Here is a 24,215-nt window from a genome sequence, read left to right as displayed (position 1 = left end):
CAGCGTGCGCTGAACTGAGCCCACCCTTTAATCCTGAGGTTCATCTGCCGGGGCCAAGCAAACTTAGACAGTGGCAGTGAGGGTCTCAGGACGTAGGTTTGTTTAAAGTGACCTTCTCTTAGATAGGTGTTAGCCACAGGGCTAACGAGCTCCATCTGCCCGGGGGGCTGGGAATCGAACCCGGGTCGCAGCAGTGAAAGTCCTGCACCCTAACCACTAGACCACCAGGTGGAGAACATGTACTTCTGAGGTATTCTTGCTGCCAGCTGAGGTACAAAGCCATGGGAGCTCTTCCCCTTCCCTCAGATCCTTTAGATAGAATCCATTAGGATTCTGGCATTATAAATCTCAGAGCTGAGGTCAACTTTAAGCACAAGGAGTTTCATGGAGGTATATATTCAAGTTACAGGCGATAAGAAAACAATACTCTCGTTTAAAATTCTACATGCAAGTGTATTGACGATACTGATAATATACTGAAAATACCGATTTCTTAATGTCTGCATCACATCTGGAGCCCAACATTGGTACATGCTGAAAGGACACATACAGAAGGGTAACTGTATTGCTGCCTTGCAAATACATTTGGAGAGTCTTCTGGAAAAAGTTGGGCTAGAAAAGTTTTAGGCTCTCTTCGGTCATGTTTGTAACCTGTACCCAAGTGTTCCCTGGGTAGGTCAGAGGGAAGCAAAATGAATCCATTTCAAAATTAATTGTAAACATACTGATAACCTGTTATTCTCTAAGCACATTCTACACACAGCCATGGGACACCCTGAGATGCTCCACTCCATAAACATAAAAGAAAATACTCTCTATATATACAGTACATTTTCTCCTTGCCTTCACTGATATGGGTTTGGCAGGAAAGATTAGTAGATGAATTGTTTAATTGCAAAGGAAGCTTGAAATTACTTTGCACAGAAATTAGATATTTGCTTCTTGCAAAAATAAAGCTCACTTCCTCTGCAACAGGAGTTGAAGAATTAGCAAAACCACTATGCCAGGGGAGTATGCCAAAAACACAGGCCAGGAAGAACGTCCATAACTGCCAGTGCATTATATTTAATTGTACAAGTAATTCATATTTGCTGTATATACATTTGCTATATTTATTACCTATACAAACTACCATCTTTATATGTGTACATTTACAAGAGAATTGCTGCTTGTAGCAGAGACCTGAAGAGCACAGTGCAGGACAGAAGCTCAAAGGGGCCGTGGGCACACACATCACGTCGTGTGTGCACCGGCACTAACACCGGGAACTGCGAAACAGAGGAACTCAGGATATTGGTATGGGACACAAGGCACCAATTAATGATTCTGCTCAAGCTTCTACAAGCAGCAAAACATTTGAGAGGTAAATGAATCAGTGGTCTCAGGACAGTTCTGTGAAACAGCTCCATCACAACACCATGCTCAAAACCTGACTTGCCATAAAGACCTTGAATACAAAACCTGCCCCTTCAGAGCTCACAGGTGGCTTGTTCCAAGAGTAAAAGATGCTGCACCAGCCATAGCAAATACAATATCCATTTCTTTTAGTTAAGATATATGTCAAAGCCTGCAGCTCTCTCCATCTAAACTTCTCTCCAGCAAGCACTTCCATAAAAATAGCAGAAGAGGACAGGGCCCAATAAATCCAAGCAGGTTTTCCAAGGCAAGTTACATGCCCTGTTCCAAAGATGCTGCAAGTTGTTGCTCTACAATTTTAATCGAAATAAAGATAGTTTTAGAAAACAAACCCCCATGCTTTTACTCTTTCTAGGTTACATGACACTTGGGAGCAAACATGCTGAATGCACCACAAAATGAAACAGATGCATTTAAATACGGTGCTCAACACAAAAAGTGTGCACTTTGTTTTTTCCATCGTGTAAGTGGAGAAATATGTGCAGGAATAGTTAGATTTGGGCATAGAAACAGGAGATCAGCTGAGGATTTTACTGCTGGTGTTGGCACTAACTCTAATAATAAATATGACTTCCAGGACTGCTTTATAGTTTGACCATTACTTTGGCTATAAGCTGGGTATATATTTGTGGGTGTACTCCCAAAAATCAGAACAGAAAGGTACCTGTGAATGTTTATGCTTCCTGTCTGATGCTGTGAGCTCCTCAGGCAAAAGCTGTACACAATTTTCATTCCATCTACCTAATAAGTCCCCAAACATTTAAAGAGCTTACAAATATCACACAGTCCCTGTGATTAACACAATTAACGTGATACAACATTTGTCTAACTACATGTCTAAATAAATAGGCAATACACAGTCTGGCCATAGGAAAACAAAAATACATGCTACTCAAACTATTTTAAATCATCAAAAACAGACTAATATTGCTATGAAATTGCAATCTACTGTCAAAAAATATTACTAGAATATTAAAGAACAAGACATCACTGAAGACAATGAATTAGAATTAACTAGTCTAGTATAAGAGTTAACCATTTTCAGAGTAATTTTCAAATTTTTCTGGCATATTGGAAAGAATACCTATGCTTCCACTGGGGAAATACTGCAGCAGACAACACCCCTTACCAATCAACCAGGGCTCAACTGTAGCCTTCAGGATAAAAGAAAGGGAACACACCTAAGGTACTTTAAACTAGTGTCACACAGCAAACCAAAGTAAAATTAGTTTTGCTTCCTTTCACCAAACAATGGTCACCTTTCGAAATAATTTAAATAAAAGACATACAGTTTACCCAAACCTTAAGGTAATAACTAGAGGTAGCTATGCAGTAAAAGAATTATGCTGATATTTATTTCTTTTAATGTATGCAGAGACATCTCAAGATGCTTTCAGGCATCAGACAAGCTATAAAAAATACACACTGTATACAGGAAGTGAAGCTAATTCTCTCTTTAAATAATGAAATACCACAGTGAAATGTAACCAGCCTGCAATCTACTCTATCAGCCCACCTGCTTGCATGCAATCATGTAAATACTGTATTAAAATACCCAAAATACAATTACAGTTAGCTTCTAGACACTAAATCTCTTCCATCAATTACCAAACAACATTAAAGCAGGAGGTAATTGGTTTACAGTCATTTATCCTGGGCCCCCATACTGCCTAAGTCCCAAATAACACCTCTTTTCTGCAAGATGGTTGTCAAGAGTACCAAGCTCAGAAACATCAAATGTAATTAAAAGCTTCACAGCACTGTAGCTCTCAGTCGATGTTTTCTGACTAATCCACAGAGGAAAATATGGTACTTTCTTTGCTCACAAATCCTTGGTTTCTACCCAGTCAAATCAGCAATTCCTTAGTGCTCTTAAGCATTCTGTTTTCTGGGTAATTCTCTGTCAAAGAGAGAAACTCAAGATGTCCTCCGGGTAATTTTGGCTCTTGCTGAAATATTATCTTTACCACAGCAAAGGTACTGACTCAAGTTATTGAATGTATGAACAAGAAAGAAATTGCTGTTAACAGTCACTACACTAAATGGATTTAGTACAGAGTATTACGAGCTGGGTTTATCCAAAAGACATAATGGAACATTGTGACTCACGGTATGTACAGCAAAAATGCTCCATTTCACACATTTCAACAACAGTGCAACACTACCGGTTTAATTCATATATGATTCAAAACAACTGAAGTGAAATGAATGTCACAAGTGCTGAACTTTTAAAATTAGTATCAGTGAGAACTTTGTAAGTTATTCAAAATAAAAAGGGTGAAAAGTGATGTAATGACCATAAGCATAAACCAAGTTTCACACCTATATATATACTCCATTCTAGTTTTAGCCAATAATCTGTGAAAATAAAGCCCTTCCTCTGAGGGGAGAAAGGAGCACTAGTTTTAGTACTCTTTGAACAAGGGACATGCAGAATAAGCGCACCGTGTAACAGCAAATGCCAATGAAGGAAACAGAATTCTAATTTGTGTCATACAGAACTGCCCTGTATCTCAGTGTCCTCTCTGGAATAGCAAGCCAGGGCCATGACCTATTTGTTTGCAACCAGAGCATTGCTACTTTAGGTTTCATCAAACACTACAATGTGAAAAAGCAGGGCACAATTTCATTTCACGGACTGAACCTGAGTGTTGGGACTTTTATTTCACAGACAGGCTGTAGGAACCCAACACATGGGCCATGTCTTTTCTCTCTCCTGCTTTCTTCCCACTGCACCTTATCATGTCATCTTCCAGCCTTTTAAGTACACACCTGCTATCAAAGGTTTTCGGGCACCCCATGGAGTACAGAGATATTCTTATGGGAGAAAAACCGCTTGTTCAGACCACAGTGAAATGTTTTTGAGCTGTACGTTCTTAAAAAATCGTGTAGGAATGCAACAAACCCAGAAAAACTCTTATCAAGTCATAATCCACTCAGATTATCTTGTTACAGCATGTTCTGCTTCATACAGGGGGCAGGGGGTAGGGAGGGGGAAGAAGAAAGCAAAAAAGGCGGGAAAAAAAGACAATAGAACTTGTTGAAATTACTACTGACAGTAATAAATTTCAGGAGGACCACATTTTGTACGTCCTTCTTTTACCATGCATTACTGCTTCTTACTCTCCCCCTCTCATATGAGACACAATCCTTAAATACCCATTGTCCAAATAAACTGCAGATAAAAGCAATAAACGTTTTCTATATGGTCTGTCTCCCAGTGCAACTACACAATATCTGCTGCTGTTTACTTAACTATTTGACTGTGGCCAATTAATTTATTCACTCAAAATGTAATAAATCATTATAATCAGAAAATAATTTAATTATCATTATCAGCAGCAATGATTATTTAAGAACTGAATAGTTATTTTCATATAAAAGAACAATCTAGATGAAAATTAACAGCTTGAGCAATCTTGAGGAAAACCAAAAAAGAGTTATTTTTTTACAGTTCCATATTTTAAAACTGGCAAAAGTGAAATGAGTGCATCATTAGGTCTGAGGGTACATTCATGTGCAGATGAACCATTCTCCAGAAAAGGCCAAGTGACATGGAGTTCATTATCACATCTCTCCATTCCATAGGCTAAATATTTTAACTCTCATGACTGAAGTACAGCTGACTTATAAAATCAACTACTACAATGTACCCACAAGTATAATGAATGATGGTAATTTACACTGATACCCCATTACCACTAGGGCCAGAGTGACAGATTTTCTGCAATTAAAAGAAGAAGTGTTCAGTGATTTTTTTTTCTCTGCTGAAGGTTTGTGGTAGCTGTAATTTATAGTACTGTAATACAAAACACACAGAATTTATTTTTTACTTCCACCTATTAGGCTCTCACGATTCTCCATAGCAATTTGTTGTGATTACTGGATATTAAAATTTATTTTTGGCCCAGTAAATACAAACACAAGAAATAAAGATTTACATTTCTAAGAGAACTCAGAGAAACCTGAACTTCAATTATAAATGTCACCCAGAAGTAAAAATATGTGCAGCCAGCATAACAAACAGGCACTTATTATTTTTTACTAAGTACTTGGGTTTACTTTACCTAGACCTTTACTACCGTACAGAAAAGCTTCAATACGACCAAATAACATACTTGGTAGCAAGTTTGTAGTTTTCCAAATCTTTCTTCAAACTCATATTCTCAGCCTGCAGTTGCTGGTTGTGGGTGTACACAGTTGGAACCAACCCAGCATCTTTGACTGTGAGCACACCCCTCTCTGTGAGTTCATACCTAGGAGAAAAGAAACAGATATATTATTCCACATTTCCATTTTCTCACTTCACTGATGTCTGCCTTCTCAAGCTACCATTTACCTACAGTAGAATCACAAGGACATTTATCACCTCAAGGCATTTACCTTTTATGATCATTAACAATTCACAACAGTATTATCCCACCACATTGTTCTATTTTACTGCTTTTCATTCTAAAATGTGTATTGTTCATAATAGTCATGACAGATAACACAGTACTTAAAATTAAACAATTCTTCCCTTCCTTTCTTTTAAATAGCTTAAACCAAAGACAGAAACAAATGTTCTTTTTCAAAGAACGTTTGTCCTTTTTATCTCATATGCTTAAATATAGGCAAGATTATTTTGTTAAGGACTCAAATAACCCGCAGATAGCTCAGAATCCGTGATCCTCATTATCTTGAACCTGGAAAACAGAGCTCATCTAGGGAAATTGCTTCATTCCTTCCTGTTTACTTATTTTCCATCTCCTTGTTTAATTATATTTACCAATATTTACCTATTTTACCAGCCCCTGAGAAAACACGATTCCGTGAGGTAGAAGCCTGAAGGCTGCTTTAGTTAAATACTTGTACAGACTAACTTGGATTTTGAGAAGTAAGAGAGACTCTGAAGCAGCCTGTAATGCTGGGTAACAACACAGGAATCTCAACAGCCCCAGCAATAAAATCCACTCACTGAGTATCATATTATAGGACCATCCATCTTGTGGCAGTATGTCAGCAAAAGCTAAGGACACAGGACAGACAGAGCGAGACCCCAGCCATGACATCAGTTCATAACAGGTTGAATGGAGTTATAACTAACTTAAATCAGACAAAAACTATAACCCCACAAGCACCTTCCCTGCTGGGAAGATGTTCCGGCTGAGAACTCACTAGAAGGATCAATATGAACATTATTTGCCTTCTCAGGTGAAAAATACATTCAGTCTGTGCATTACTTGGTTTCCAAGTGATAAGGAAGTATGAAAAGAACAGCAGTAAATAGAAATACAAAGTATATTAAATGCTGTCTCCCACACCTGGGCAATAGCAGCTGATCCGAAACCCCAAGCCAGTAAGCACAGCATTCCTTGATCATAATCATGTGGCACAAACAAAAAGCATTTCTAGAACAAGGGATTCTTACTTGACAAGCAACATTTACTTAACATCCCACAAAAAGCTTACTTGTAACATGAGTAATTCTGTCCAAATGACTTCCTACAGTCATCTCCTTATCTGCATTCTGTGGATAGTTCTAGGAATGCTCATCCCTATGAATTAAGCTGTCACATTCACCACCACTAGATGAAAGGTTTTTGAAAACTTAAACGGAACACGTCCAAAGCAAAATTCATTCTATCATCACTTCATTTTCTTAAGTAAATTACAGTAGGAACAGGCTTTAATACCAAGAAAGCAGCTTAGCTGTTTGTTTTTTTTCAAATAAACATTGACTGATGCACAGGTACAATTTCTACCAGAAATACTGCACATAAGGGCACCTCTAATGGCAGAAAATAACAACTCTAAATGCTCCTTAGCTTGCCACTGAATGCCTTAACTACACTTCATGAAAACCATCAAATTTCTGCCTGAAGACTCAAACATGGATAATTGATGAACTTTGACTCCGGCAGAGCTAAGGACCCTGAAAGACAATTTCCATGAAACACAATTAATAGCAATAAACTCACTACGCCCTTGTCTAAGAACACTACTAAAAATGAATGCTTTGTGCATGTAGCAGAAATGGAAAACCACACAACAAACTGCACTGTGACATTTCATTCTCTTTAATCAACCTAGTCCTGTAAAACTCACAGACCTCCTACAGACCGAGCCAGCTGCCAAAGAGCTCTTGTTCTCACTTCTTCCCGTTACACGTGGAAATTAAATCAGCCCTCTGCACACACAGGTATTTTACGCAGCTTCTCAGAACCACTGAGTTATTATTCTCGAAGTGCTATTTAGAATTAACAAATAATCTGGAAACTAAAGAACAGATGGTTACCTATGATTTTGTGGTCAAAGCCTAGTGCGGACTGACTAAAAATATGTTATTACTATAAACATTACATTATAACTCCCAGAAACTTGAACTCAAAGCAATCTTGTAGCAGAGAGGCCCTGGGATAAACTAACTGATACCTAACTCAGAATATCCCTTTACCAAGGGATAGCTCACCTAGAGACGCTTTCAGGGATTAAAATCTCAACTTTTAGCTTTTACAGGAACTTCTCACTGAAAATTATAATCCAAAGAGATGACAAAACTACAGTTTCAACAGATGGCTAACATATGAGCACAGTAAAAATAAAGCATTTATTTCATGGAAAATTAGATAATAAAAAATTAATTTAACTTTAAAGTTCATTAAAGTATAACTGGAAGAAAAAGGTTCATGTGCAAAACAACTTATATAAGTCAAAAAAACCCAATCACTACAAGTGTGATAAAAGTATTCATTACTTCATAGAAAAAAGTGGGTTTGGTTTAAAATGAAACATTATCAAATCACATTTTAGACAGCTGGATAGAATAACAGAATGTTTTCCCAAACTCTGAAATAAACACAGATAATTCAGTCCAATTTAGGTGACCTTCAGATCTCAGACAGACAATAATTTCAAAGCAAGCCTTTTGATAAATTTTCTCTACAGTAATTAATTTCTCATTTTAAATTCCATTAGTACTTGATCACCACAGCATGAGAGCAAGACTGTCATCCCAATACATAACGAGGAACCCAAGTACACTAATCTGCTCTCACTTTCATTAATGTTGTAAATTATCTATTTCAAACCAACATGAAACCTTTTGAAATAAGGTATTAATGCAGTAAGGCTCAATACAGCAAGATTAGATACTGACATGCTGAGCTCATTTGTAAAACTACTGAAATTAAAAATATTACTTATAGAGAAAAAAATATATGTATAGCTAAGGATTTACAAGATAGGGCCTGCTAAGACCTGCACTTACTCTGTTAAAAAGCAATTTGAATTTTGCCATTGATAGAAATTCAGACTAAGTGCTTCGAAGAAAGTCATAGCTTCATAAAAAGGTCACTATTTATATCTGTCTAGTATTAATTATCTTTTAGCATAAAAACTGTTAAACTTTAAACTTAATGCCATTCATGTAAGCTCTTTTGTTGAAAAAGAATACAGAACTAGAGTGCTCCTTCTCCAAGGAACCATTGAAGCCCATTGTTATGCTATCAAAAAGCTGATCATCATTAATTCCAAAGGCAATGCCTGACTGGTGAGCTCTACACAAGTAAGACCAGAGCCTTGCAAATGACAGCAATGATTCCCCCATCACAGAACATTTCCAAGAAAATGTAAAAGCTTCAGGGGTTTTGTAGGAAAAAATGTTTCTAACTTTTGCTAATTTTCAAATTATACAGTTTCAAGAGACCTTATTAAAAAAAAAAAAAATCTCTGAACTGCTCATGTTTAAAGACTGACTACAAGGTAATTCAAAGAGAGGTATTTCCACATTTCAGAATTTGTCCAAGGTAATCTGCAGATTCAAAGCAACCTTGTAACTGAGAGTATTTCAACAGAACTTTGGCAAGTGTCATCTTTTGCTCCTAAAAAATTCAGCTCCCCTCTCAAGCTTTGCAGCATTCCTTGCACATTATTTTTAATCAATATTAAAAATAGACATCCTGTGGGAATCCGTATATGAATAGAGTGAAGAGTGGTGTACTTAGACAAACCTGCACGTTTAAGCTTTGCACAAAGTATGACAAAATTTCTGAAATCTATACAAGCTTGGAAAAAGAAGACAGCAACAGCTCAAGAGTTTACTCTCCTGATTAGTGTATGAATTAAAAAGAAAAAAAGAAACCAACCCAACCCTATTATATTGACTGATGTACCAAAAATGACCAAGCATCAAATATTTTGATTATACTACTTAAAATAGAAGGTAGCTATGATAAATGCACAAACCCACTCAACTAAGATGCAAATACTCCAGCATACTACAAACTACTCATCCTTAAGCAGACACTCATGTTCTGGAAAGCAAGAAAAATAACAAACCATGTGATTTCTTGGCAGTGCTGAAGTGAAATACCAGTCCTTTTGCACTGGACTTGTTTGATCCCGTGGTAATTTCTGCACTGTGTCTGCTTTTAGTTTTTGTTGGTAGACAGTGGAGAGCACAATATACTCGAAAAAATAGAATTGACTTTGTTTTGTCTTAAAGGAGATGGCTCAGAAGGAACTCAGATGAGTTGTATCCTGAAAAGGAGTACTTCCCGTCCCTGTTCACAAAAGGCCTCAGGTGACAACTTCAGGCTTCTAAGTATCTGGGTTTTGGTGAAATGCATACATTCCTTCAAAGATAGCTGCGTAGGAGCTCCCTGGAGTCAGCTTTCCTCAAAGTCTGTCCTTAAAACAGGAGTTTGCGTCCTCGTCCTCACTAGGAATATATTTATTTGTTAAAACACTACTTATTTAAGATGGACTTGTACTCAGGAGAGTTTTCTGAAAATATATCCTGAAATACTGAAAACATTTGAATCCTGAGCATCTAATTCCCAAAGCAGCATGGTCACTTAAATTATTTTACCATTCAGTTTGGAAGCAGTTAAGGGTTCTGGACATTCCCAATCTGACCAGGAAATTGCAGAAGAAATCATCCATTGCTTCAGGTACTTCACACACTGATTTCTCCGAAGTCAGAACTGATTGTGAAGTCTGAAATTAAATTTTGATAACTGTTATTAAACTTACAAGAGAAAAGTCATGATCATAATTTCTATTTCTGAAGTCAATTAAAGCTACAGATCTACTGGAGTACAGCTCAATGTTTCCCTTGTCTTTATGGATCAGATGTGTAATCATTGATCCTTCCAATGTCAAGGTTTGTGAAAGGTTAGGAAGAAAACTCAAACCCCACCTTATTTAAGCAAGTATTCTGAACCTGACACAATGCGGTAGAGACTTGAAAGTATTCTAACTGATGGATGATCTGTCACTTTCTACCAGAGACAAAACGTTAGTTCTCATACTGCTGCACCCTTCAGTAACCTCCGCAACTACAGATGAAAAAAACCAGTACTCATCTAACAGAAAATTGAGAAGTCCAAAGTGATGGTAAAAAGGCTTAGAGTCTTTCTGTAATGCTGCAAGCAATGGAGAGACAGAAAAAACTGCATCTCCATCACTAGATCTCTCAGCAATAAGTCTCAAAGATCAACTCTCTTCTCTCAACATCCCTATGAACACTGAAGAAGCTGCCAGACAACACTGCTACAAGTGTTAGCAGAACGCAGATGGTGCTCCAAGGCTTCACGTGCAGCTCCTCCAGCGCCATCAAGACAGACAGCCCTGCAGATAAGGTCAGCTCCTGGGTCAGGCACAGTTGCCAAAAGCAGAATCAAAACAAAACAGAGCAATCCTACTACAGAGAGAAAAAACCCTATCCCTTCTATAGCTTTCTGGGGCAATGCAAACCTCTTCCCTTCACCCAACTCCATTCAGCCCACTCAGCACACAGCTTGATATGCAGCTCTCCCAGTGAACGCAAGATTCAAGGAGGTACTGAAAAAAGGAAAAATGGACCCCAATCGGACACTACTGCCCACAAAATGCGTTGAAGATAACCAGATGAGAGAGACTGCCATGGCTCAACAGCCAAGGAGGTGGCCTGCATTCTGAAGTCAAATGGACTGCAGTGACTTGACGTACCTCAATATGAGGGTCTCTGCATTTGGGGACTCCACATGGGCACAAAGCCACAATGGGTCTACTCAGCAATGCAGTTACCGGGACAAGCTACTGCACTGCACGTGCCTCTCCGCGAGAGACTATAAAAAATGCCGCCAAACTGAAAAAAATTCCAGTGAGAGATTTATCAAGACATGCTAAAGGGTGAAACTACAAATCATTTCCTCCACGCATTTAAAAAAGGATCTGTAGGCCAGGGATTTCTGATAAGACCATTCATTTATGGCTTATTCATGCCCTTAGTGGGAGCTCTATCACCATGACTGCATAAATTACCTGGAGATAAAGGTATTTCTCTTGATAAAATAAAAAGACTGCAAAGATCTCAAAGCATTTTGTGTAACACCGAAAATGTTGCCTTCAACCCAAGCAGCCTACCTCATATAAACAGGAAGGACTGTGCATGTACAATTGAGGCCATTAACACTGCATTAGGACTGATATAGTATGCCAAGTGCAATGTAATATTTAGCATATTTTCATTACTGGAACTCTAGTACCAGACAGGTCTATTCTCTAATTGTGGTGATAAAAGAACCAGAGAGTTCATGGGCAGACATGCAGCTGCAGCCCCTGGCTTGCTTTTTCTCTTTCTTTATTCCAAGTGAGGCAAATGTTGCTTGTAGTTTTCCAAACACATCTATAAAGCTGGTCTGCAGAAGAAGTGACACAGCTCGATTCCCTTAATAAATGGAAATATGATAGGAATTCATTCCATCCATGCAGAAGAGAATTTATTAGCTAAGGTACCAGCACTGAGAATCAGCCCAGGAACCAAAGCTCGAGTGGGGAACAATATAGGGGAAAATGAATTCAGTGTAAGAGGCACAGTATCAGAACAGGGCCTCTGGAAACCAGAACTAAACTCCTGGCTCTTCTGCAGACTTTGAGAGTGATACTGGGCCAACCACTTGCTTCATTTTAATTGTAACCATGGATGACTACCAATAGAGTGGAATGAAAGTAATTTTTTTGTATATATTTAGCTATTTGTAAAGGAGGAAAATGCAATCAATTAATATAGTGCAAACAGACATCCTATAGCAGCTCTATGGACAAAACCACCCTATTAAAGGATTCTGACCATGATGTCAAAATAAACTAAATATTTGCTTCGTTAAGTATTTGTTAAATATGTCTTTAATTAAAGTACTGAAAACATTTTGGGCCTAAGGACTCTAACTACGGCCAGTAAAATAAATTAATTGCTAAGAGCTTAACTTCAGAAATTTTCACAATACTCATAACAATTTCTGACCACTGAAGAAATATGAATGTCAAATAAATTAATCATTTCTCTGGAAAGCGAGATAAGGTGTTCTTGAAAAGCTAACTACATTTCAAAAGAACTCAAGGATCTTAACACCTTCAAACAAGTTAAAAATATCAAACAGACATGAATGTCAGTGTTACTTCAGATTATCACTTCAGACATTAAGACTCTGGAATAGACGTCTAAAAGCTGTAACTACTGAAGACAGTTTTCCAACCAGCTTTCTTCTCCGTGTGTGGCTTTACAGAAAGTCTGGATCCCTTTCCTAGGGTCCCTATCAGCCAAATATTTTCTTTCATATAAGTCAGGTCAGGACTTACAGAATATTCTGAGCTGGAAGGGACCCACAGGGATCATCAAATCCATACGCAAAATACTTTTTGCTTGTGTTTCAAAATAAGGTATATTACCTTAAATCATCTCAAAACAAGAAAAACAGAAAAAAACCTAATGAGTTGTGCTCCAGAAGGACAAGTGGTGACTAGAACAGGCAGAGCAGGCAGAATCCCTGCTCTCCAATGCATGGGGTGCCCAGCACAGCTGTATTTTGAGTCAGCTGCCATTTTACCACCAGACTAGAGGGAAATGATATTTAGAGATTAGAGCTCCATCACCCTCATTTCCCTGTTGGGATCCAAACAAAAACATGAACCAGCTGCTAAGGGAGCCTCACCAAAGTCCTTAAAGACCAGTAGTTTCCCCACACCCATGCAGAGACCCAGAAGGAAAGAAAACATGCTTCAATATCCCCCTGCAGAAAACCAGCTTTAATGCCTAGACACCGGTTCTATTCTTGCTGAAGGTGAACAGCACCATCTCTCATTTGCCTTGTTTGCTCTTCTTCATTTAGTAAGTAGTGCTGATTACTTTAGAAGGCACTTTGAAAATAAGCATTTTTCTCAGATTTTCACTGTTATACTTGACCTTCTTACAGAGCATAAAAGAAACTGTAGTTACTTGGTTTAGAAACTGTGGATATTTTTAGTATCTTCAGTTGGAAAATATCAGATACTAAATATTTTTTGATGGTCACTTGATCTGTGCCTTCTCTATATAATTTCTTTACCAAAGATTTGCATCTAGCATTGAAATGCAATCTGTAATATGAGATCACACATACAAGTTAATACAAACAGCAAATATACACAATCACTGAAAACTATCAGAGTAGCTATTCCAGGACATGGTTCTTAAATCATTTCACCTATTTTAGCCAGAATTACAAGCTTATAACTGAAAACATGTACCATGTTTATTTATGCTGTGAAGAAGACAGCCTCCTGCTGTGCTTCTTAGCTCGGGGTTTGGGTGTTGATTCAATATTCATTCACAGAAGACAGTGCTTCTAACTCAGGTCACCAAAAGCATTTGCTGCAGCATTTGGTTTTTCCAGTGAATTAGTATCAAACCACCCAGTCACTGAGCCCCACAAAATATACAGTAAATCGTTAGGAAAGCTGTCAAGGAACTAGCAAGTGTATTAGAACATTTTTCTATTCACGTCTTTCTCTCCAAAGGCTGAAAATATTATTTCAGTTTCAAGATTATGGAAAAAATGAGGCCTCCAAATAACAGGTCAAGCAGCAAGAACGCAGACACCTATTAGCATAAACTCAAAATCAAAGGGAATTTGGGTCTGAGCACACACATTCTTCAGAGGTTTTGAGGAAAGGTTAACAGTTTCTCCAGTTGGATTAAATGGGATATACATGAACATACTGCTTCTCCCCACTCTGGTTCAACAAACCAATGAAGAGGTAAAAGATGATTTAAATATTCCACTGTCAAAAGATCAATAGGTTAAAAATATTCTTCCTTTCTTTTCACCTTCTATTTTAACTCACACAGTGAAACAATCATAACCTCAGTTATCCCTAAAGAACACAAATTTCCCCTACTTCCTTAACATTAAGCATGTTCAGTCTCAAACACTTCTGCCATATTTCCATTCATTTTCAGGCATATTCAGTTTCAATGCACATAAAACTCTGGTATTGCCAGTTTCCATTCCAACTTTGATCTAAAATACAAAACTGATCTGTTGATATGCACTAGTGCAGAAGAAAATGCACGTTTTCCCCTCCATTTTGATGTTAAGAATCATTCACATCCTTTGATCTTTTCTCTATTAATCATTTACTTTTGCAAAACAAAGACTGTGACTGTACTTTTCTGGTGAGGCTACAAGACAGTGGTGATATCAGAAACACAGCAGGGGAAAAGCACTTTTCCGTTAGATTGTTATAATCTAGTAAATCCAGGTAAATCATATTTTGAAAAATGCAATATATAAACCCCATTGTGTAGCTCTAAACTGTGACATGAGTGCTTTGAAATCAAACTGTAAATGTAAGGAATGTCGAAAAATAATGGTGTGAAACGACAGATAATTAATATTTTGATTTAAGTGCAACAATCCATTCTTTATTTTTAATAGATGAATAATCTCTTTTAGCAAAGTATTCAAGTAGCACCTTTTGTGGATCTTAAGCCTATGCAGTTTCTTTTCTGTGCCAGATCTGATGATATTGTCATTCAGTCTACTCAGATAAAGAACAAACCCTAAAATGCTGATGCACTATAATAAGATTAATATATTTTAAATAACCCATCTATATATTTGCAATATCGGGTTGTTTATGGAACATAAAATGAACAGAAATTAAATGAAGATGAAACCCAGGACTTTCTTGTCTTTTCCACCCTGGCATATGTTTACTCCTAGAAACTTATAAACGAATAAGGGACAGTCTTTCCCACACAAATATTTAAAAATTCATATCAATTATGATGTGTACATTTCAAGCTACTAATGCAAACTGAATTACAGACTCTAAAAAGGTTTAGGAAGTTCTTACTAAAATTTCAGCATCTTCAGCCTGCTCTTGAATAGCCTGTAAAGCCTTGGACAGATCCTCCTCCTCCTCCTCCTCCTCCTGAAGACTAAATTCATCATCTGCAGAAACCTAAATGAAATTATGTAAAGTTTGGTATTAACATATTTTATGCATCTTTCTTTCACAGTACCACTGTTCCCACTCCCAGTACAACTGCTGAAAATAATCCCCTTCTTGTTAAAATACCACTTTGCCACATTTAAATAGAATATATATTACTGAAATATTCATTATAAATTATCTGAAGCATCTAAATAGAAATACCTGTATCCTAAAAAAAAAAAATTAATGTTCAAATAAAAGTTTTACATAACAAATCAACCAACACTAAATCTTCCCTTGAAAAGTGAGTGCGTTCCTACCATCACCACAACTTCTGAGAGGAGATTCGTGTCATTTCTCTGAGGATGTTTACGCGACTGATGAAGTAAAACAAAACAATGATACACGAATACCAAACATATCGGGACATTATCAATTTATAAGTTACCTCTTCACATTGATAATCATCTTTAGAGTCATCTGTTATGGTAACGTCTGCAGGTTTTGTTAAGTCTGAAACAGCTGATGCATGTGATGAGTTCCAACTTAGAAAAAAACATCCTAACCAACCATCTCTAAAGCTGTTCTCACCACCTTCACCCTTGTTCTTTTTGACACAAGACTTTCAACTTTCAAGGCTTCTTTCAGCCTTGAGGTGAACAAGCCCAGCTCCAGTGAAAGCTGTGTGCAAAGAGACAGAATTTAGGCTTAAGTTCTTATAGCAGGTTTGAAAGTCATTAAAATTTGACCCATCAGATCTCCCAAAGTCCAAAGCCGAGCACTGTTCCAAATTAAAACAGCAGCTAAATTATGCTCTCGCCCAATCATCAGCTTTGAGAGGGGTCTTGCTGCACTGGGACTGCCACAGTGTGCAAGTCTGGAGTTGGCTTCCTGCCAAGTCTCCGAAACTCGACAACAGGGTCTCCTTCCCAGAGAGGGAAGAAAAAAAACGACAAAAAGGAAAACCAGGCAGCCAAAGTTCTAGCAAAAATATATATATATATTATGTATAAAACAGAGATATACAATGAGAATTTTTTATATATATATATATATATATAAATAAATAAATAAATAAATCTATGACCCCAAATAGCTTCCCGAAGTTGAAGGGAAGAGGGGGGGGGAAGGGAGAAGGGAAAAGGATAAAATAGGGTGAAAAGGGACAAATAATAAAACAGATCTACACAATCTAAAAACCCAGCAAAGCTGAAGAATTGGCAAGAGCTCACCACTTCCCTTGAAAGAAAGCAGTACGCCTGGACACAGCCCAGCACTCCCCCCTCACGCGTGGCCGATAGCAGCAGTTACTGTAGGCCTCAGCTCCAGATAAGCCAGGCCCAGACAGGGACCACCGTTCTCCAACCTCGCCGGAAGAGAAGAGAGCGAACTATCTTATCAATGCCTTATTTATACCCTAGGTTACGTAAAGGAATAGCATGGAATACTTCCTTGGTCACCTTCCTAGTTCCTTCCTGGTTACAAGCTGGTTTCCAGGAAGGCCTAGACTGAAACCATCACACACAGGCTTTATGTTTCCCAGCATAACTAACTTCATGCTCTCAGAGAACAGCCTTTTTAGCAAATTCAGATGCACAAGTTCAAACACGAACACTTGAGACCAAACACTAAAGAACCATTTACCAGAGGTGATACAAACGCCTTAATAATCACAACACATCTACAAGGACCTTTCAAAATGTAAAAATTCATTTGGAAATTATCTACAGCGCCTTCAAATGCCTTAGAGTTAAACTTTTCATAAAAAATAACTATGAATAGTCTAAAATGAAACCCAAATAAACATCTTTTCATCCACTAGCCTCACAGCCCATGAAAGTACAATAAAATTTTTTGCAAGATGCTGTTTGTTGACAGTTTCCCTAGGAAATCAGTTAGCCTACAAGTGACCCATGTAAATAAATCAGGAATTAACTTCCAAAGAAAAGAAAAGCTGGCAATTCAGTACTTCACAGACAGAGGAAAAAAAAAAAAGGAAAAAAAAATACATGATTTTCCAGCTGTGCACCAAATTCCTTAAATCTGCATTATTCTCCTAAAAAAAATGGCCTTTTGCCGTAGCTCTCACACTCTGCAGTTCTCCCACTACAATATATACGTAAAGATACAAAATATATGTCAAATTATCCTCTGCATTGAAGACCCCATGATCACAGCATCAGGAAACTATCAGTTCAATTGTATCCATCTCGAAGGTGAACAGCTGAAGGTCATGATCCCTTGATAAGTAAAAAACTCTCAAATTCTGAGGGTTTTTTCCCGAATTTTCTAGTGACTGGACTGTCCTTGCAATCCACTATGGTCTAAACTAATACGTCACTGCAAACACTGTGCACAGACTAAAATATCACTTTAAAACTCCTGGGGTTTTTTACCTTTTTTTTTCTAATATTATAGTTAGGTGCACTATAAAACAGAGCAATTACTTTTAAAAACTACTGTATTTCCCAACAAAGAATATCAAATCTTACTTTTAAACACATGTCCCGAGGCAGTGTATTTTTAAGAACACCACAGCCGTGCTGTTTCACTAAAGTAGAAACTGAGGCACAAGCTGGAAAAGGACATTCCTCCACTTTTTTAAGTTACCTTTATATTGGCTTACAACTTAATTTTACCAAGGCAAGAGAAAACAATGTACAGCAGGGTGTAACAGGATTCTTTAGCCTCTAAAACAAAGCTTGGAAAAGCTTCTTGATTTGCAGCTCGCAGCTAGAAAAGTGAACAGATAAAGCTCATCTGGCAAAACTAGAATTTGGGTCATCTGACCAAAAAATTGCACATTTGAAAGCCATAAACTCCCAAGATAATTTCCTACAACTCAAAGGCGGTAAGAATCAGGGGGTTTTTTGCTCTAAGAGCTACAGCAAACAAAGTTGTGTCTAGGTTACTGTATCACAGCCCTTATAAGTTGGTTATACTCAGTACAAACTACATGAATATTCAGGCACTTATTTTGTGGTAGGCACTTGGAAATTAAAGAGCACCTTTTCCAGGAGCACACTGGGACAGTCTTAATAACAAATCTTTCGCTCCTCCGTAGGTATTTCACCTTCACTGATCAACAGCTAACACTAAAGAGGGGGCAAGAGCCTTTCAGGTCAGGAATTTAACCCTTGCTCTGGCTGCCCCAGGAGCAGCGGAGGATGCCATTCCCTGCTTTCCCAAAGGGCACTCGGGGACCCTGAGCTTCAGCCCGGAAAGCAAACACCGGGTTACAGTGAGCAGGACCCCGCTGCCTCTGCAGGGTCAAAACCCCAAACCCCACATATTCATTGAATCGTTAAGGCTGGAAAAGTCCCCTAAGACCATCCAGTCCAACTGTTAACCTACCACCAAACCCATATTCATCACCTAAACCATCTCCTCATGTGCCACTTCCACACGGGTTTTTTAACACCTCCAGGGATGGCAGCCTGTGCCAGGGCTCGACAACCACTGCAATGACGACATTTCTCCTAATATCCGAACTGAACCCCCCCGGCACAACTTCAGGCCGTTCCCTCTCCTCTCCCTTGTTCCCTGGGCCAGAGCCCGACCCTCCCCAGGCTCCTCCCTCCCGTCGGGGAGTTGGAGAGAGCGAGAGGGTCCTCCCTGAGCCCCCCAAGCGCCCTCAGCCGCTCCCGGTGCTCCAACCCCTTCCCCAGCTCCACTGCCTTTCTCTGGACACATACGGCCCATTTTCAGTTTCCAGGGACAATAACCCACAAGAAGAACCAACAAGGCGGTGGCATTTTTGGGTTCCCTCCGACCCTTACTCTTACACTCCCCTCGCCCCGCCCGACACCCCCCCCCAGCAGCCGCCGGGGCCGCCCCGCCTGAGGCGGCTGGAGCGCTGAGGAGACGGACCCCGTGAGGAGGGGAACCGGCACCCGCAGCCGAGGAGAAGGAGGGTGAGGAGGAAGGGGGAGAGACTGGGGAGGAAGAAGGATACTCTGCAGGCAGAACGCCGCCTCAGAGCCGGCCGCCTCAGAGCCGTGGCCGTGGCGTTGCCGGGGGCGACCTCTCGCGAGAAGAGGCGCTCGCGCCGCGGCGGGAACAGACCCCCGGTTTAATTTCATTTAGTTCAATTCAATTAAGTTTAAGTTAAATCAGCTGTTTTAACTCGAGGCGAGGCTTCCTCGCTAGTTTGGGAGCGGCGCCGCGAGGGGCGCGCTGCGAGGGCGGGGAGTCTCTGGAGGTTTCCAGGGCGTTCCCTCGGGCCCGGCACCTGTGACCCCTCTGGTAAACACTCACTGCCCTTCCTAAAAGGAAGGAAAACAACAGGGGGTGTGGGGGGAAACTGCTTCGAACTCCTGAGAAGGGACTAAGTTCTTCTTTAGAGAGAGCATCTATGGAGCTGGAACAGGTCTTTCACCTGAGCTCAGTCCCGAAGCACTGACTGCCTAAATTCTTTCAAACTATTCTATAATTCTATATTCGAGTTTAAGAGCAAGAGTTTTCCCAGGCAAAAGTTGGGGAAAGCGGCTTATATTTGTGGAGAACACACGTTATGGCTCTCTGGAGTTTGAAATAAAGTTGCGGGATTCGACAAAAAAAATTCTGTTCGTTTTTCTTATTTTAAATTAGGTTAGAGGTCCCAATCCTAATTTTTCAACGAGTTGAGCTAAGGGGCTTTACGTGCAATAGGAACTCGGAATCAGTGCTTGAATTCATGTGATGTAACAGAAAATAAGTGCTGAAAATATCCGGGGGGGTGGGGGGGAAGTAATCAAAAAAATACTAATAGCTGGGCTGACAGGAGAGGCACCAATTTTACTTGCAAGTTTGAAAAAAAAAAAAATCTAAAAATTGGAATATGAACTGAAGATCAGAGAAAATGGAAGTGGGTGAAACTGAGTTGTATAATTCAGCTCAGTCATTACCCGAAAGGCAAGATGCAATCGTGCGAGAGGGCCTGCTGCCTGTGGAACTATTACTTAAGCACTTTCCAGAGATGGTTACACAGGATTGCCATTCCTCTCCCAGGGCAGACATATTCCTGAGAAATGATGAGTACTTTGGCACTGTCAAACTCTCCAAATTGTAATAAGAGAACGGTGTTTGGGCACAAGATTGTCACAACAGTACAAAGGTGAGCAGAACTTTTGTATTCCCTGATAAATTCTCTCAAACACTACGTTGAGTTTGATACGTCAGGGCTTAAACTCATCTGGTTTCAAGACGTAGAAGGCAAATGCTGACATACCTTTCTTGGTCTTGATGGTTGGTGGGTTTTCTTTTTTAATACTCTTCAGAATAAAGTGATGTGACTAGAGCAACACTCTTCCATCATATCCAACCCAACAGAATAGTCCTGCAGTCCAGCAGAGCATGTAAAAAAAAAAAAAAATAAGCAGAAGTAGCATCATAAAGTACAACATCCATGACTCAGTACTTCCAAACTGCAGATTTAAAAGCTGATAATGCAGTTGGGATGGCTACAAATGAAGTTGTTTTCTCTTAGGGAAGTTCCCAATTCCACCACAAATCACAAAGTGTAACTTCAATTGTATCATACAGGCAAGCACAGCTGATTAATCTAAGTTAATACTGCTCACTTCTCTCAGCAACAGGTTTGTTCAATTCTTTGTGTAAAGGCTGACAGCAAAAAAAATGCCAAGCAGTATCCTTCTCTCCCTTCTCTGAGTTCTCTGTCTCTGCTGGCCTAACTTCTCCCTACAAATTTTTCTCATGACTTCTCTATCCCACTAAAATATGGAAATGTATGGTATCCACAGTTGAAGAACACTGATGAAAGCTTAAAGAGGGCTCAGAGAGGTGCTTGAGAGAAGATTAAGATTAGAAAATAATTAATAATGAAAGACAAAAGGATCTTGGGCTTCTTGGTTTATTGAAAGAATAGTTAAAAGAGCTTGATTAAAGTGCACGGGTAATAGGTTTGGCAAGAAATGCTACGCAGAGGTAGAACCAAGAGAGTAGTTTTAGATTAGATATTAGGAAGAGATTCTTTACTATGAGGGTGGGGAGGCCCTGGCACAAATTGCCCAGAGAAGCTGTGGCTGCCCCATTCCTGGCAGTGCTCAAGGCAAGGTTGGACAAGGTTTGGAGTAACCTGGGATAGTGGAAGGTGCCCCTATCCGTGACAGGGGGCTGAAAAGAAATGATCTCTAAGCTCCCTTCAAACCCAAACCTTTCTGTGATTCTATGATATCTAGCTATGTTGAAAATTAACTCAAACTACAACTAAAAGCAAAGAGCAGTTTTTTTAACAAATAACTATTTTACTGATTTTCAAGTATAATTCCAGGAGGATTTTAGCAGTCACAGAGTTCTTTATAACAGTTATGTTCCACATTCAGACACCAGCTATTTCAGGACATCCTATGGCTCCCATTTGCAAAACAGTCAGACATGATCAGTGCAGTGGTACTTCATGAAAAAAGATTGAAGTTAGATTACCAATTCTGCTATATGTGGAGGTTTGCCAGTATCCTAAAGGATCCATAGAGTTTGTTTACTTTTAAATAGGAGTCATTGGTCACAGAGTGTTATTTCCTGAAGATTTAAAGCTTTGTTTCGAAACGGTGCTTGGTTGGCAACTTCTAAACTATTTATGTCATCCCATTGTGACTATATAAATGACCTCATCGTACAATCATTTTCCTTCAAGGGGCATAACAAGCCAACTAGTTTCTCTCCACCTTGTTCAGAGCCGCCTGCCATAAATACATTGTATTTGGTTATTGCTAAGCTGGATTCCAAGCGCCCCATTCACCCTGCTTTATAGCCTCCTAACAGTCTGGGTTATAAATGATTGTTATCTCCCAAATGGCAGCAACTAGTGCTGTTACTGTATCCCATAACTTCTCGTGACAAAGACACTGAAGCAGCATCTGCTGTAGCTTGAGCATTTCATTAGACAGGCTGTTTACTTTTCTTACAGAGGAAGGGCTGAGCCAGGTACTTTAGCCAGACCTATCAGCCAGATAGATCAGCCAGACGAGTCAGACTATTTGAGAAAGATCATTCATGAAAACTGGATAAACTAGAAGGCTCCAGAAGTGTTGCCTGTGCTCCTGTGATAAACAAAGTCTCGAGTTTCTATAAGTTTCAAATAATAGTTTATTATATGGTAAAAGCAAGCAGCCGGCTGGGTGACAGAAATGGGACCAGTTTCCCAAATCTGCACACCCCTACTACAGGGTATATTTAGTATTTATCTTAGCTACTTCATGCATATTAATTATACCATATGCATATACATTCTACAGGTTTTTGCTAAGTATTATTTAATAGATGGGTTTTCTTACAGCTAAAGCTAAAAGGGTTGTCTCTACAACCGGTCATAATTCATGCATTCTTGGACGAACAGGCGCCTAAAGATTTAAAGTTCTACTATATTTTATTCTTAGGATAGTAAGGAGGTGTTAGGCCTCTTGACCTTGTAAGGGTCTGTTTTATTTCTTTATGGAGGTGTAATTAAGTTTTACAATGCGTTTGTTTTATTTTGATGTAATCACCCATTTGTTTCACGAATCACAATTATTTATATATCACACTCCCAAGCCCTAAGGGCCAGGTACTCTTTCCTTTATACCACCAACTAAAAGGCTGAGAGACTATCCTTGAATTCAGAGCAAAATATCTTCTCCTGCTGAATTCAACAAACAAACTGACTACAATTCTAACAAGCTGAGTTAAAAACCCAGGACACCCATGTGAGCTACTTTCAGTGACTTTCTCTCCTCTGCAGGAACACATCCAAAAAGTCCAGTATATGCACTTCATCACAACAGACAAGCAGCCAACAAAGAATTATCTGCCCCACTGACTCTCACACACCCATTTCTAATTGTTCTTCAGCACAGCTTTTGGGGAGAAAGGACAAGGCAATGTCACCCATTCAGCTTTCTGAAGGAGCACAAAGCATGGCCAGGAGCACCATAACAGCACTATTACCATTACAGTCAAGAGACCATTGTCCACACGGTCATGGTGGAGCACGGGCCCACAGCTGGAAGCCAGAGTGAGTTGGCAAACATCTTGTTCCAACTTCTGCTGTGCCATCTGGCTTCCAGTGAGGTGGCTGACGTTAAATGTATGTTCTCTGTATTACCATCTGGCAGCTGCTTGTACAACAACGGAGTAACATGCAGGATTTGGCTAACAGTTATCCTAAGAATCACATCAAGGATACTTGGAACAGACTTGGAAATGAAAATTGCTTACAAGGAAAATTTCGTTAACTGGTGGCATTACACACGCAGAGTATTGCAGGTGGGGAACAGGGAGTGGGAAGTTAAGTATGTAAAATAAGCACATGCAAAACATAAGCAAAGTTCCCATAAAAAGTTTCTAAGGGAAAGGAGGGGACACCCATGCAGGTTTCCAAAGGACACAAACATTGTAGCCAACAAAATGTCTGTTGAGAAGCATCAGCATTTTTGCTATGCTGTGGAAATACAGTTACTTTTCCAAAGTTAAAGAGATGCAGTACTTTTTTTTTTTACCTTTTTTTTGTTTTATTTCTAGCTGTAATGTTGTATGCCAAAAGTACTTCTGATAAAAGAAGGAAATTTAAGGAATTTGTTAGTACAAACACAGTCTCAAAG

At 39.2% G+C, this 24,215-nt stretch overlaps 1 protein-coding gene across 1 annotated transcript in view; it reads right to left on the bottom strand.

Annotated features, from left to right (window-relative positions):
* LOC108509926 (sperm-associated antigen 16 protein-like) overlaps positions 1 to 19,938 on the bottom strand; it is a gene marked incomplete at its 3' end in the record, with an annotated part of 27,325 nt that extends 7,387 nt beyond the window's left edge. Inside the window, exons 1-5 of the mRNA XM_017839545.1 lie at positions 19,595 to 19,938; positions 16,088 to 16,134; positions 15,559 to 15,666; positions 10,268 to 10,395; positions 5,535 to 5,672 (exon numbers count right to left, since the gene is read on the bottom strand). Coding sequence (XP_017695034.1) covers positions 5,535 to 5,672; positions 10,268 to 10,395; positions 15,559 to 15,666; positions 16,088 to 16,134; positions 19,595 to 19,721 — 548 coding nt within the window. The remainder of the gene's footprint in view (positions 1 to 5,534; positions 5,673 to 10,267; positions 10,396 to 15,558; positions 15,667 to 16,087; positions 16,135 to 19,594) is intronic.
* Between the last annotated feature and the right edge of the window lie 4,277 nt (positions 19,939 to 24,215).

This window comes from Lepidothrix coronata, unplaced genomic scaffold (assembly GCF_001604755.1).
Source record: "Lepidothrix coronata isolate B3197 unplaced genomic scaffold, Lepidothrix_coronata-1.0 Scaffold434, whole genome shotgun sequence".
Taxonomy (NCBI): domain Eukaryota; kingdom Metazoa; phylum Chordata; class Aves; order Passeriformes; family Pipridae; genus Lepidothrix; species Lepidothrix coronata.
Note: the sequence above shows the minus strand (reverse complement) of the source record. Positions and strands in the feature narration are given on the sequence as shown.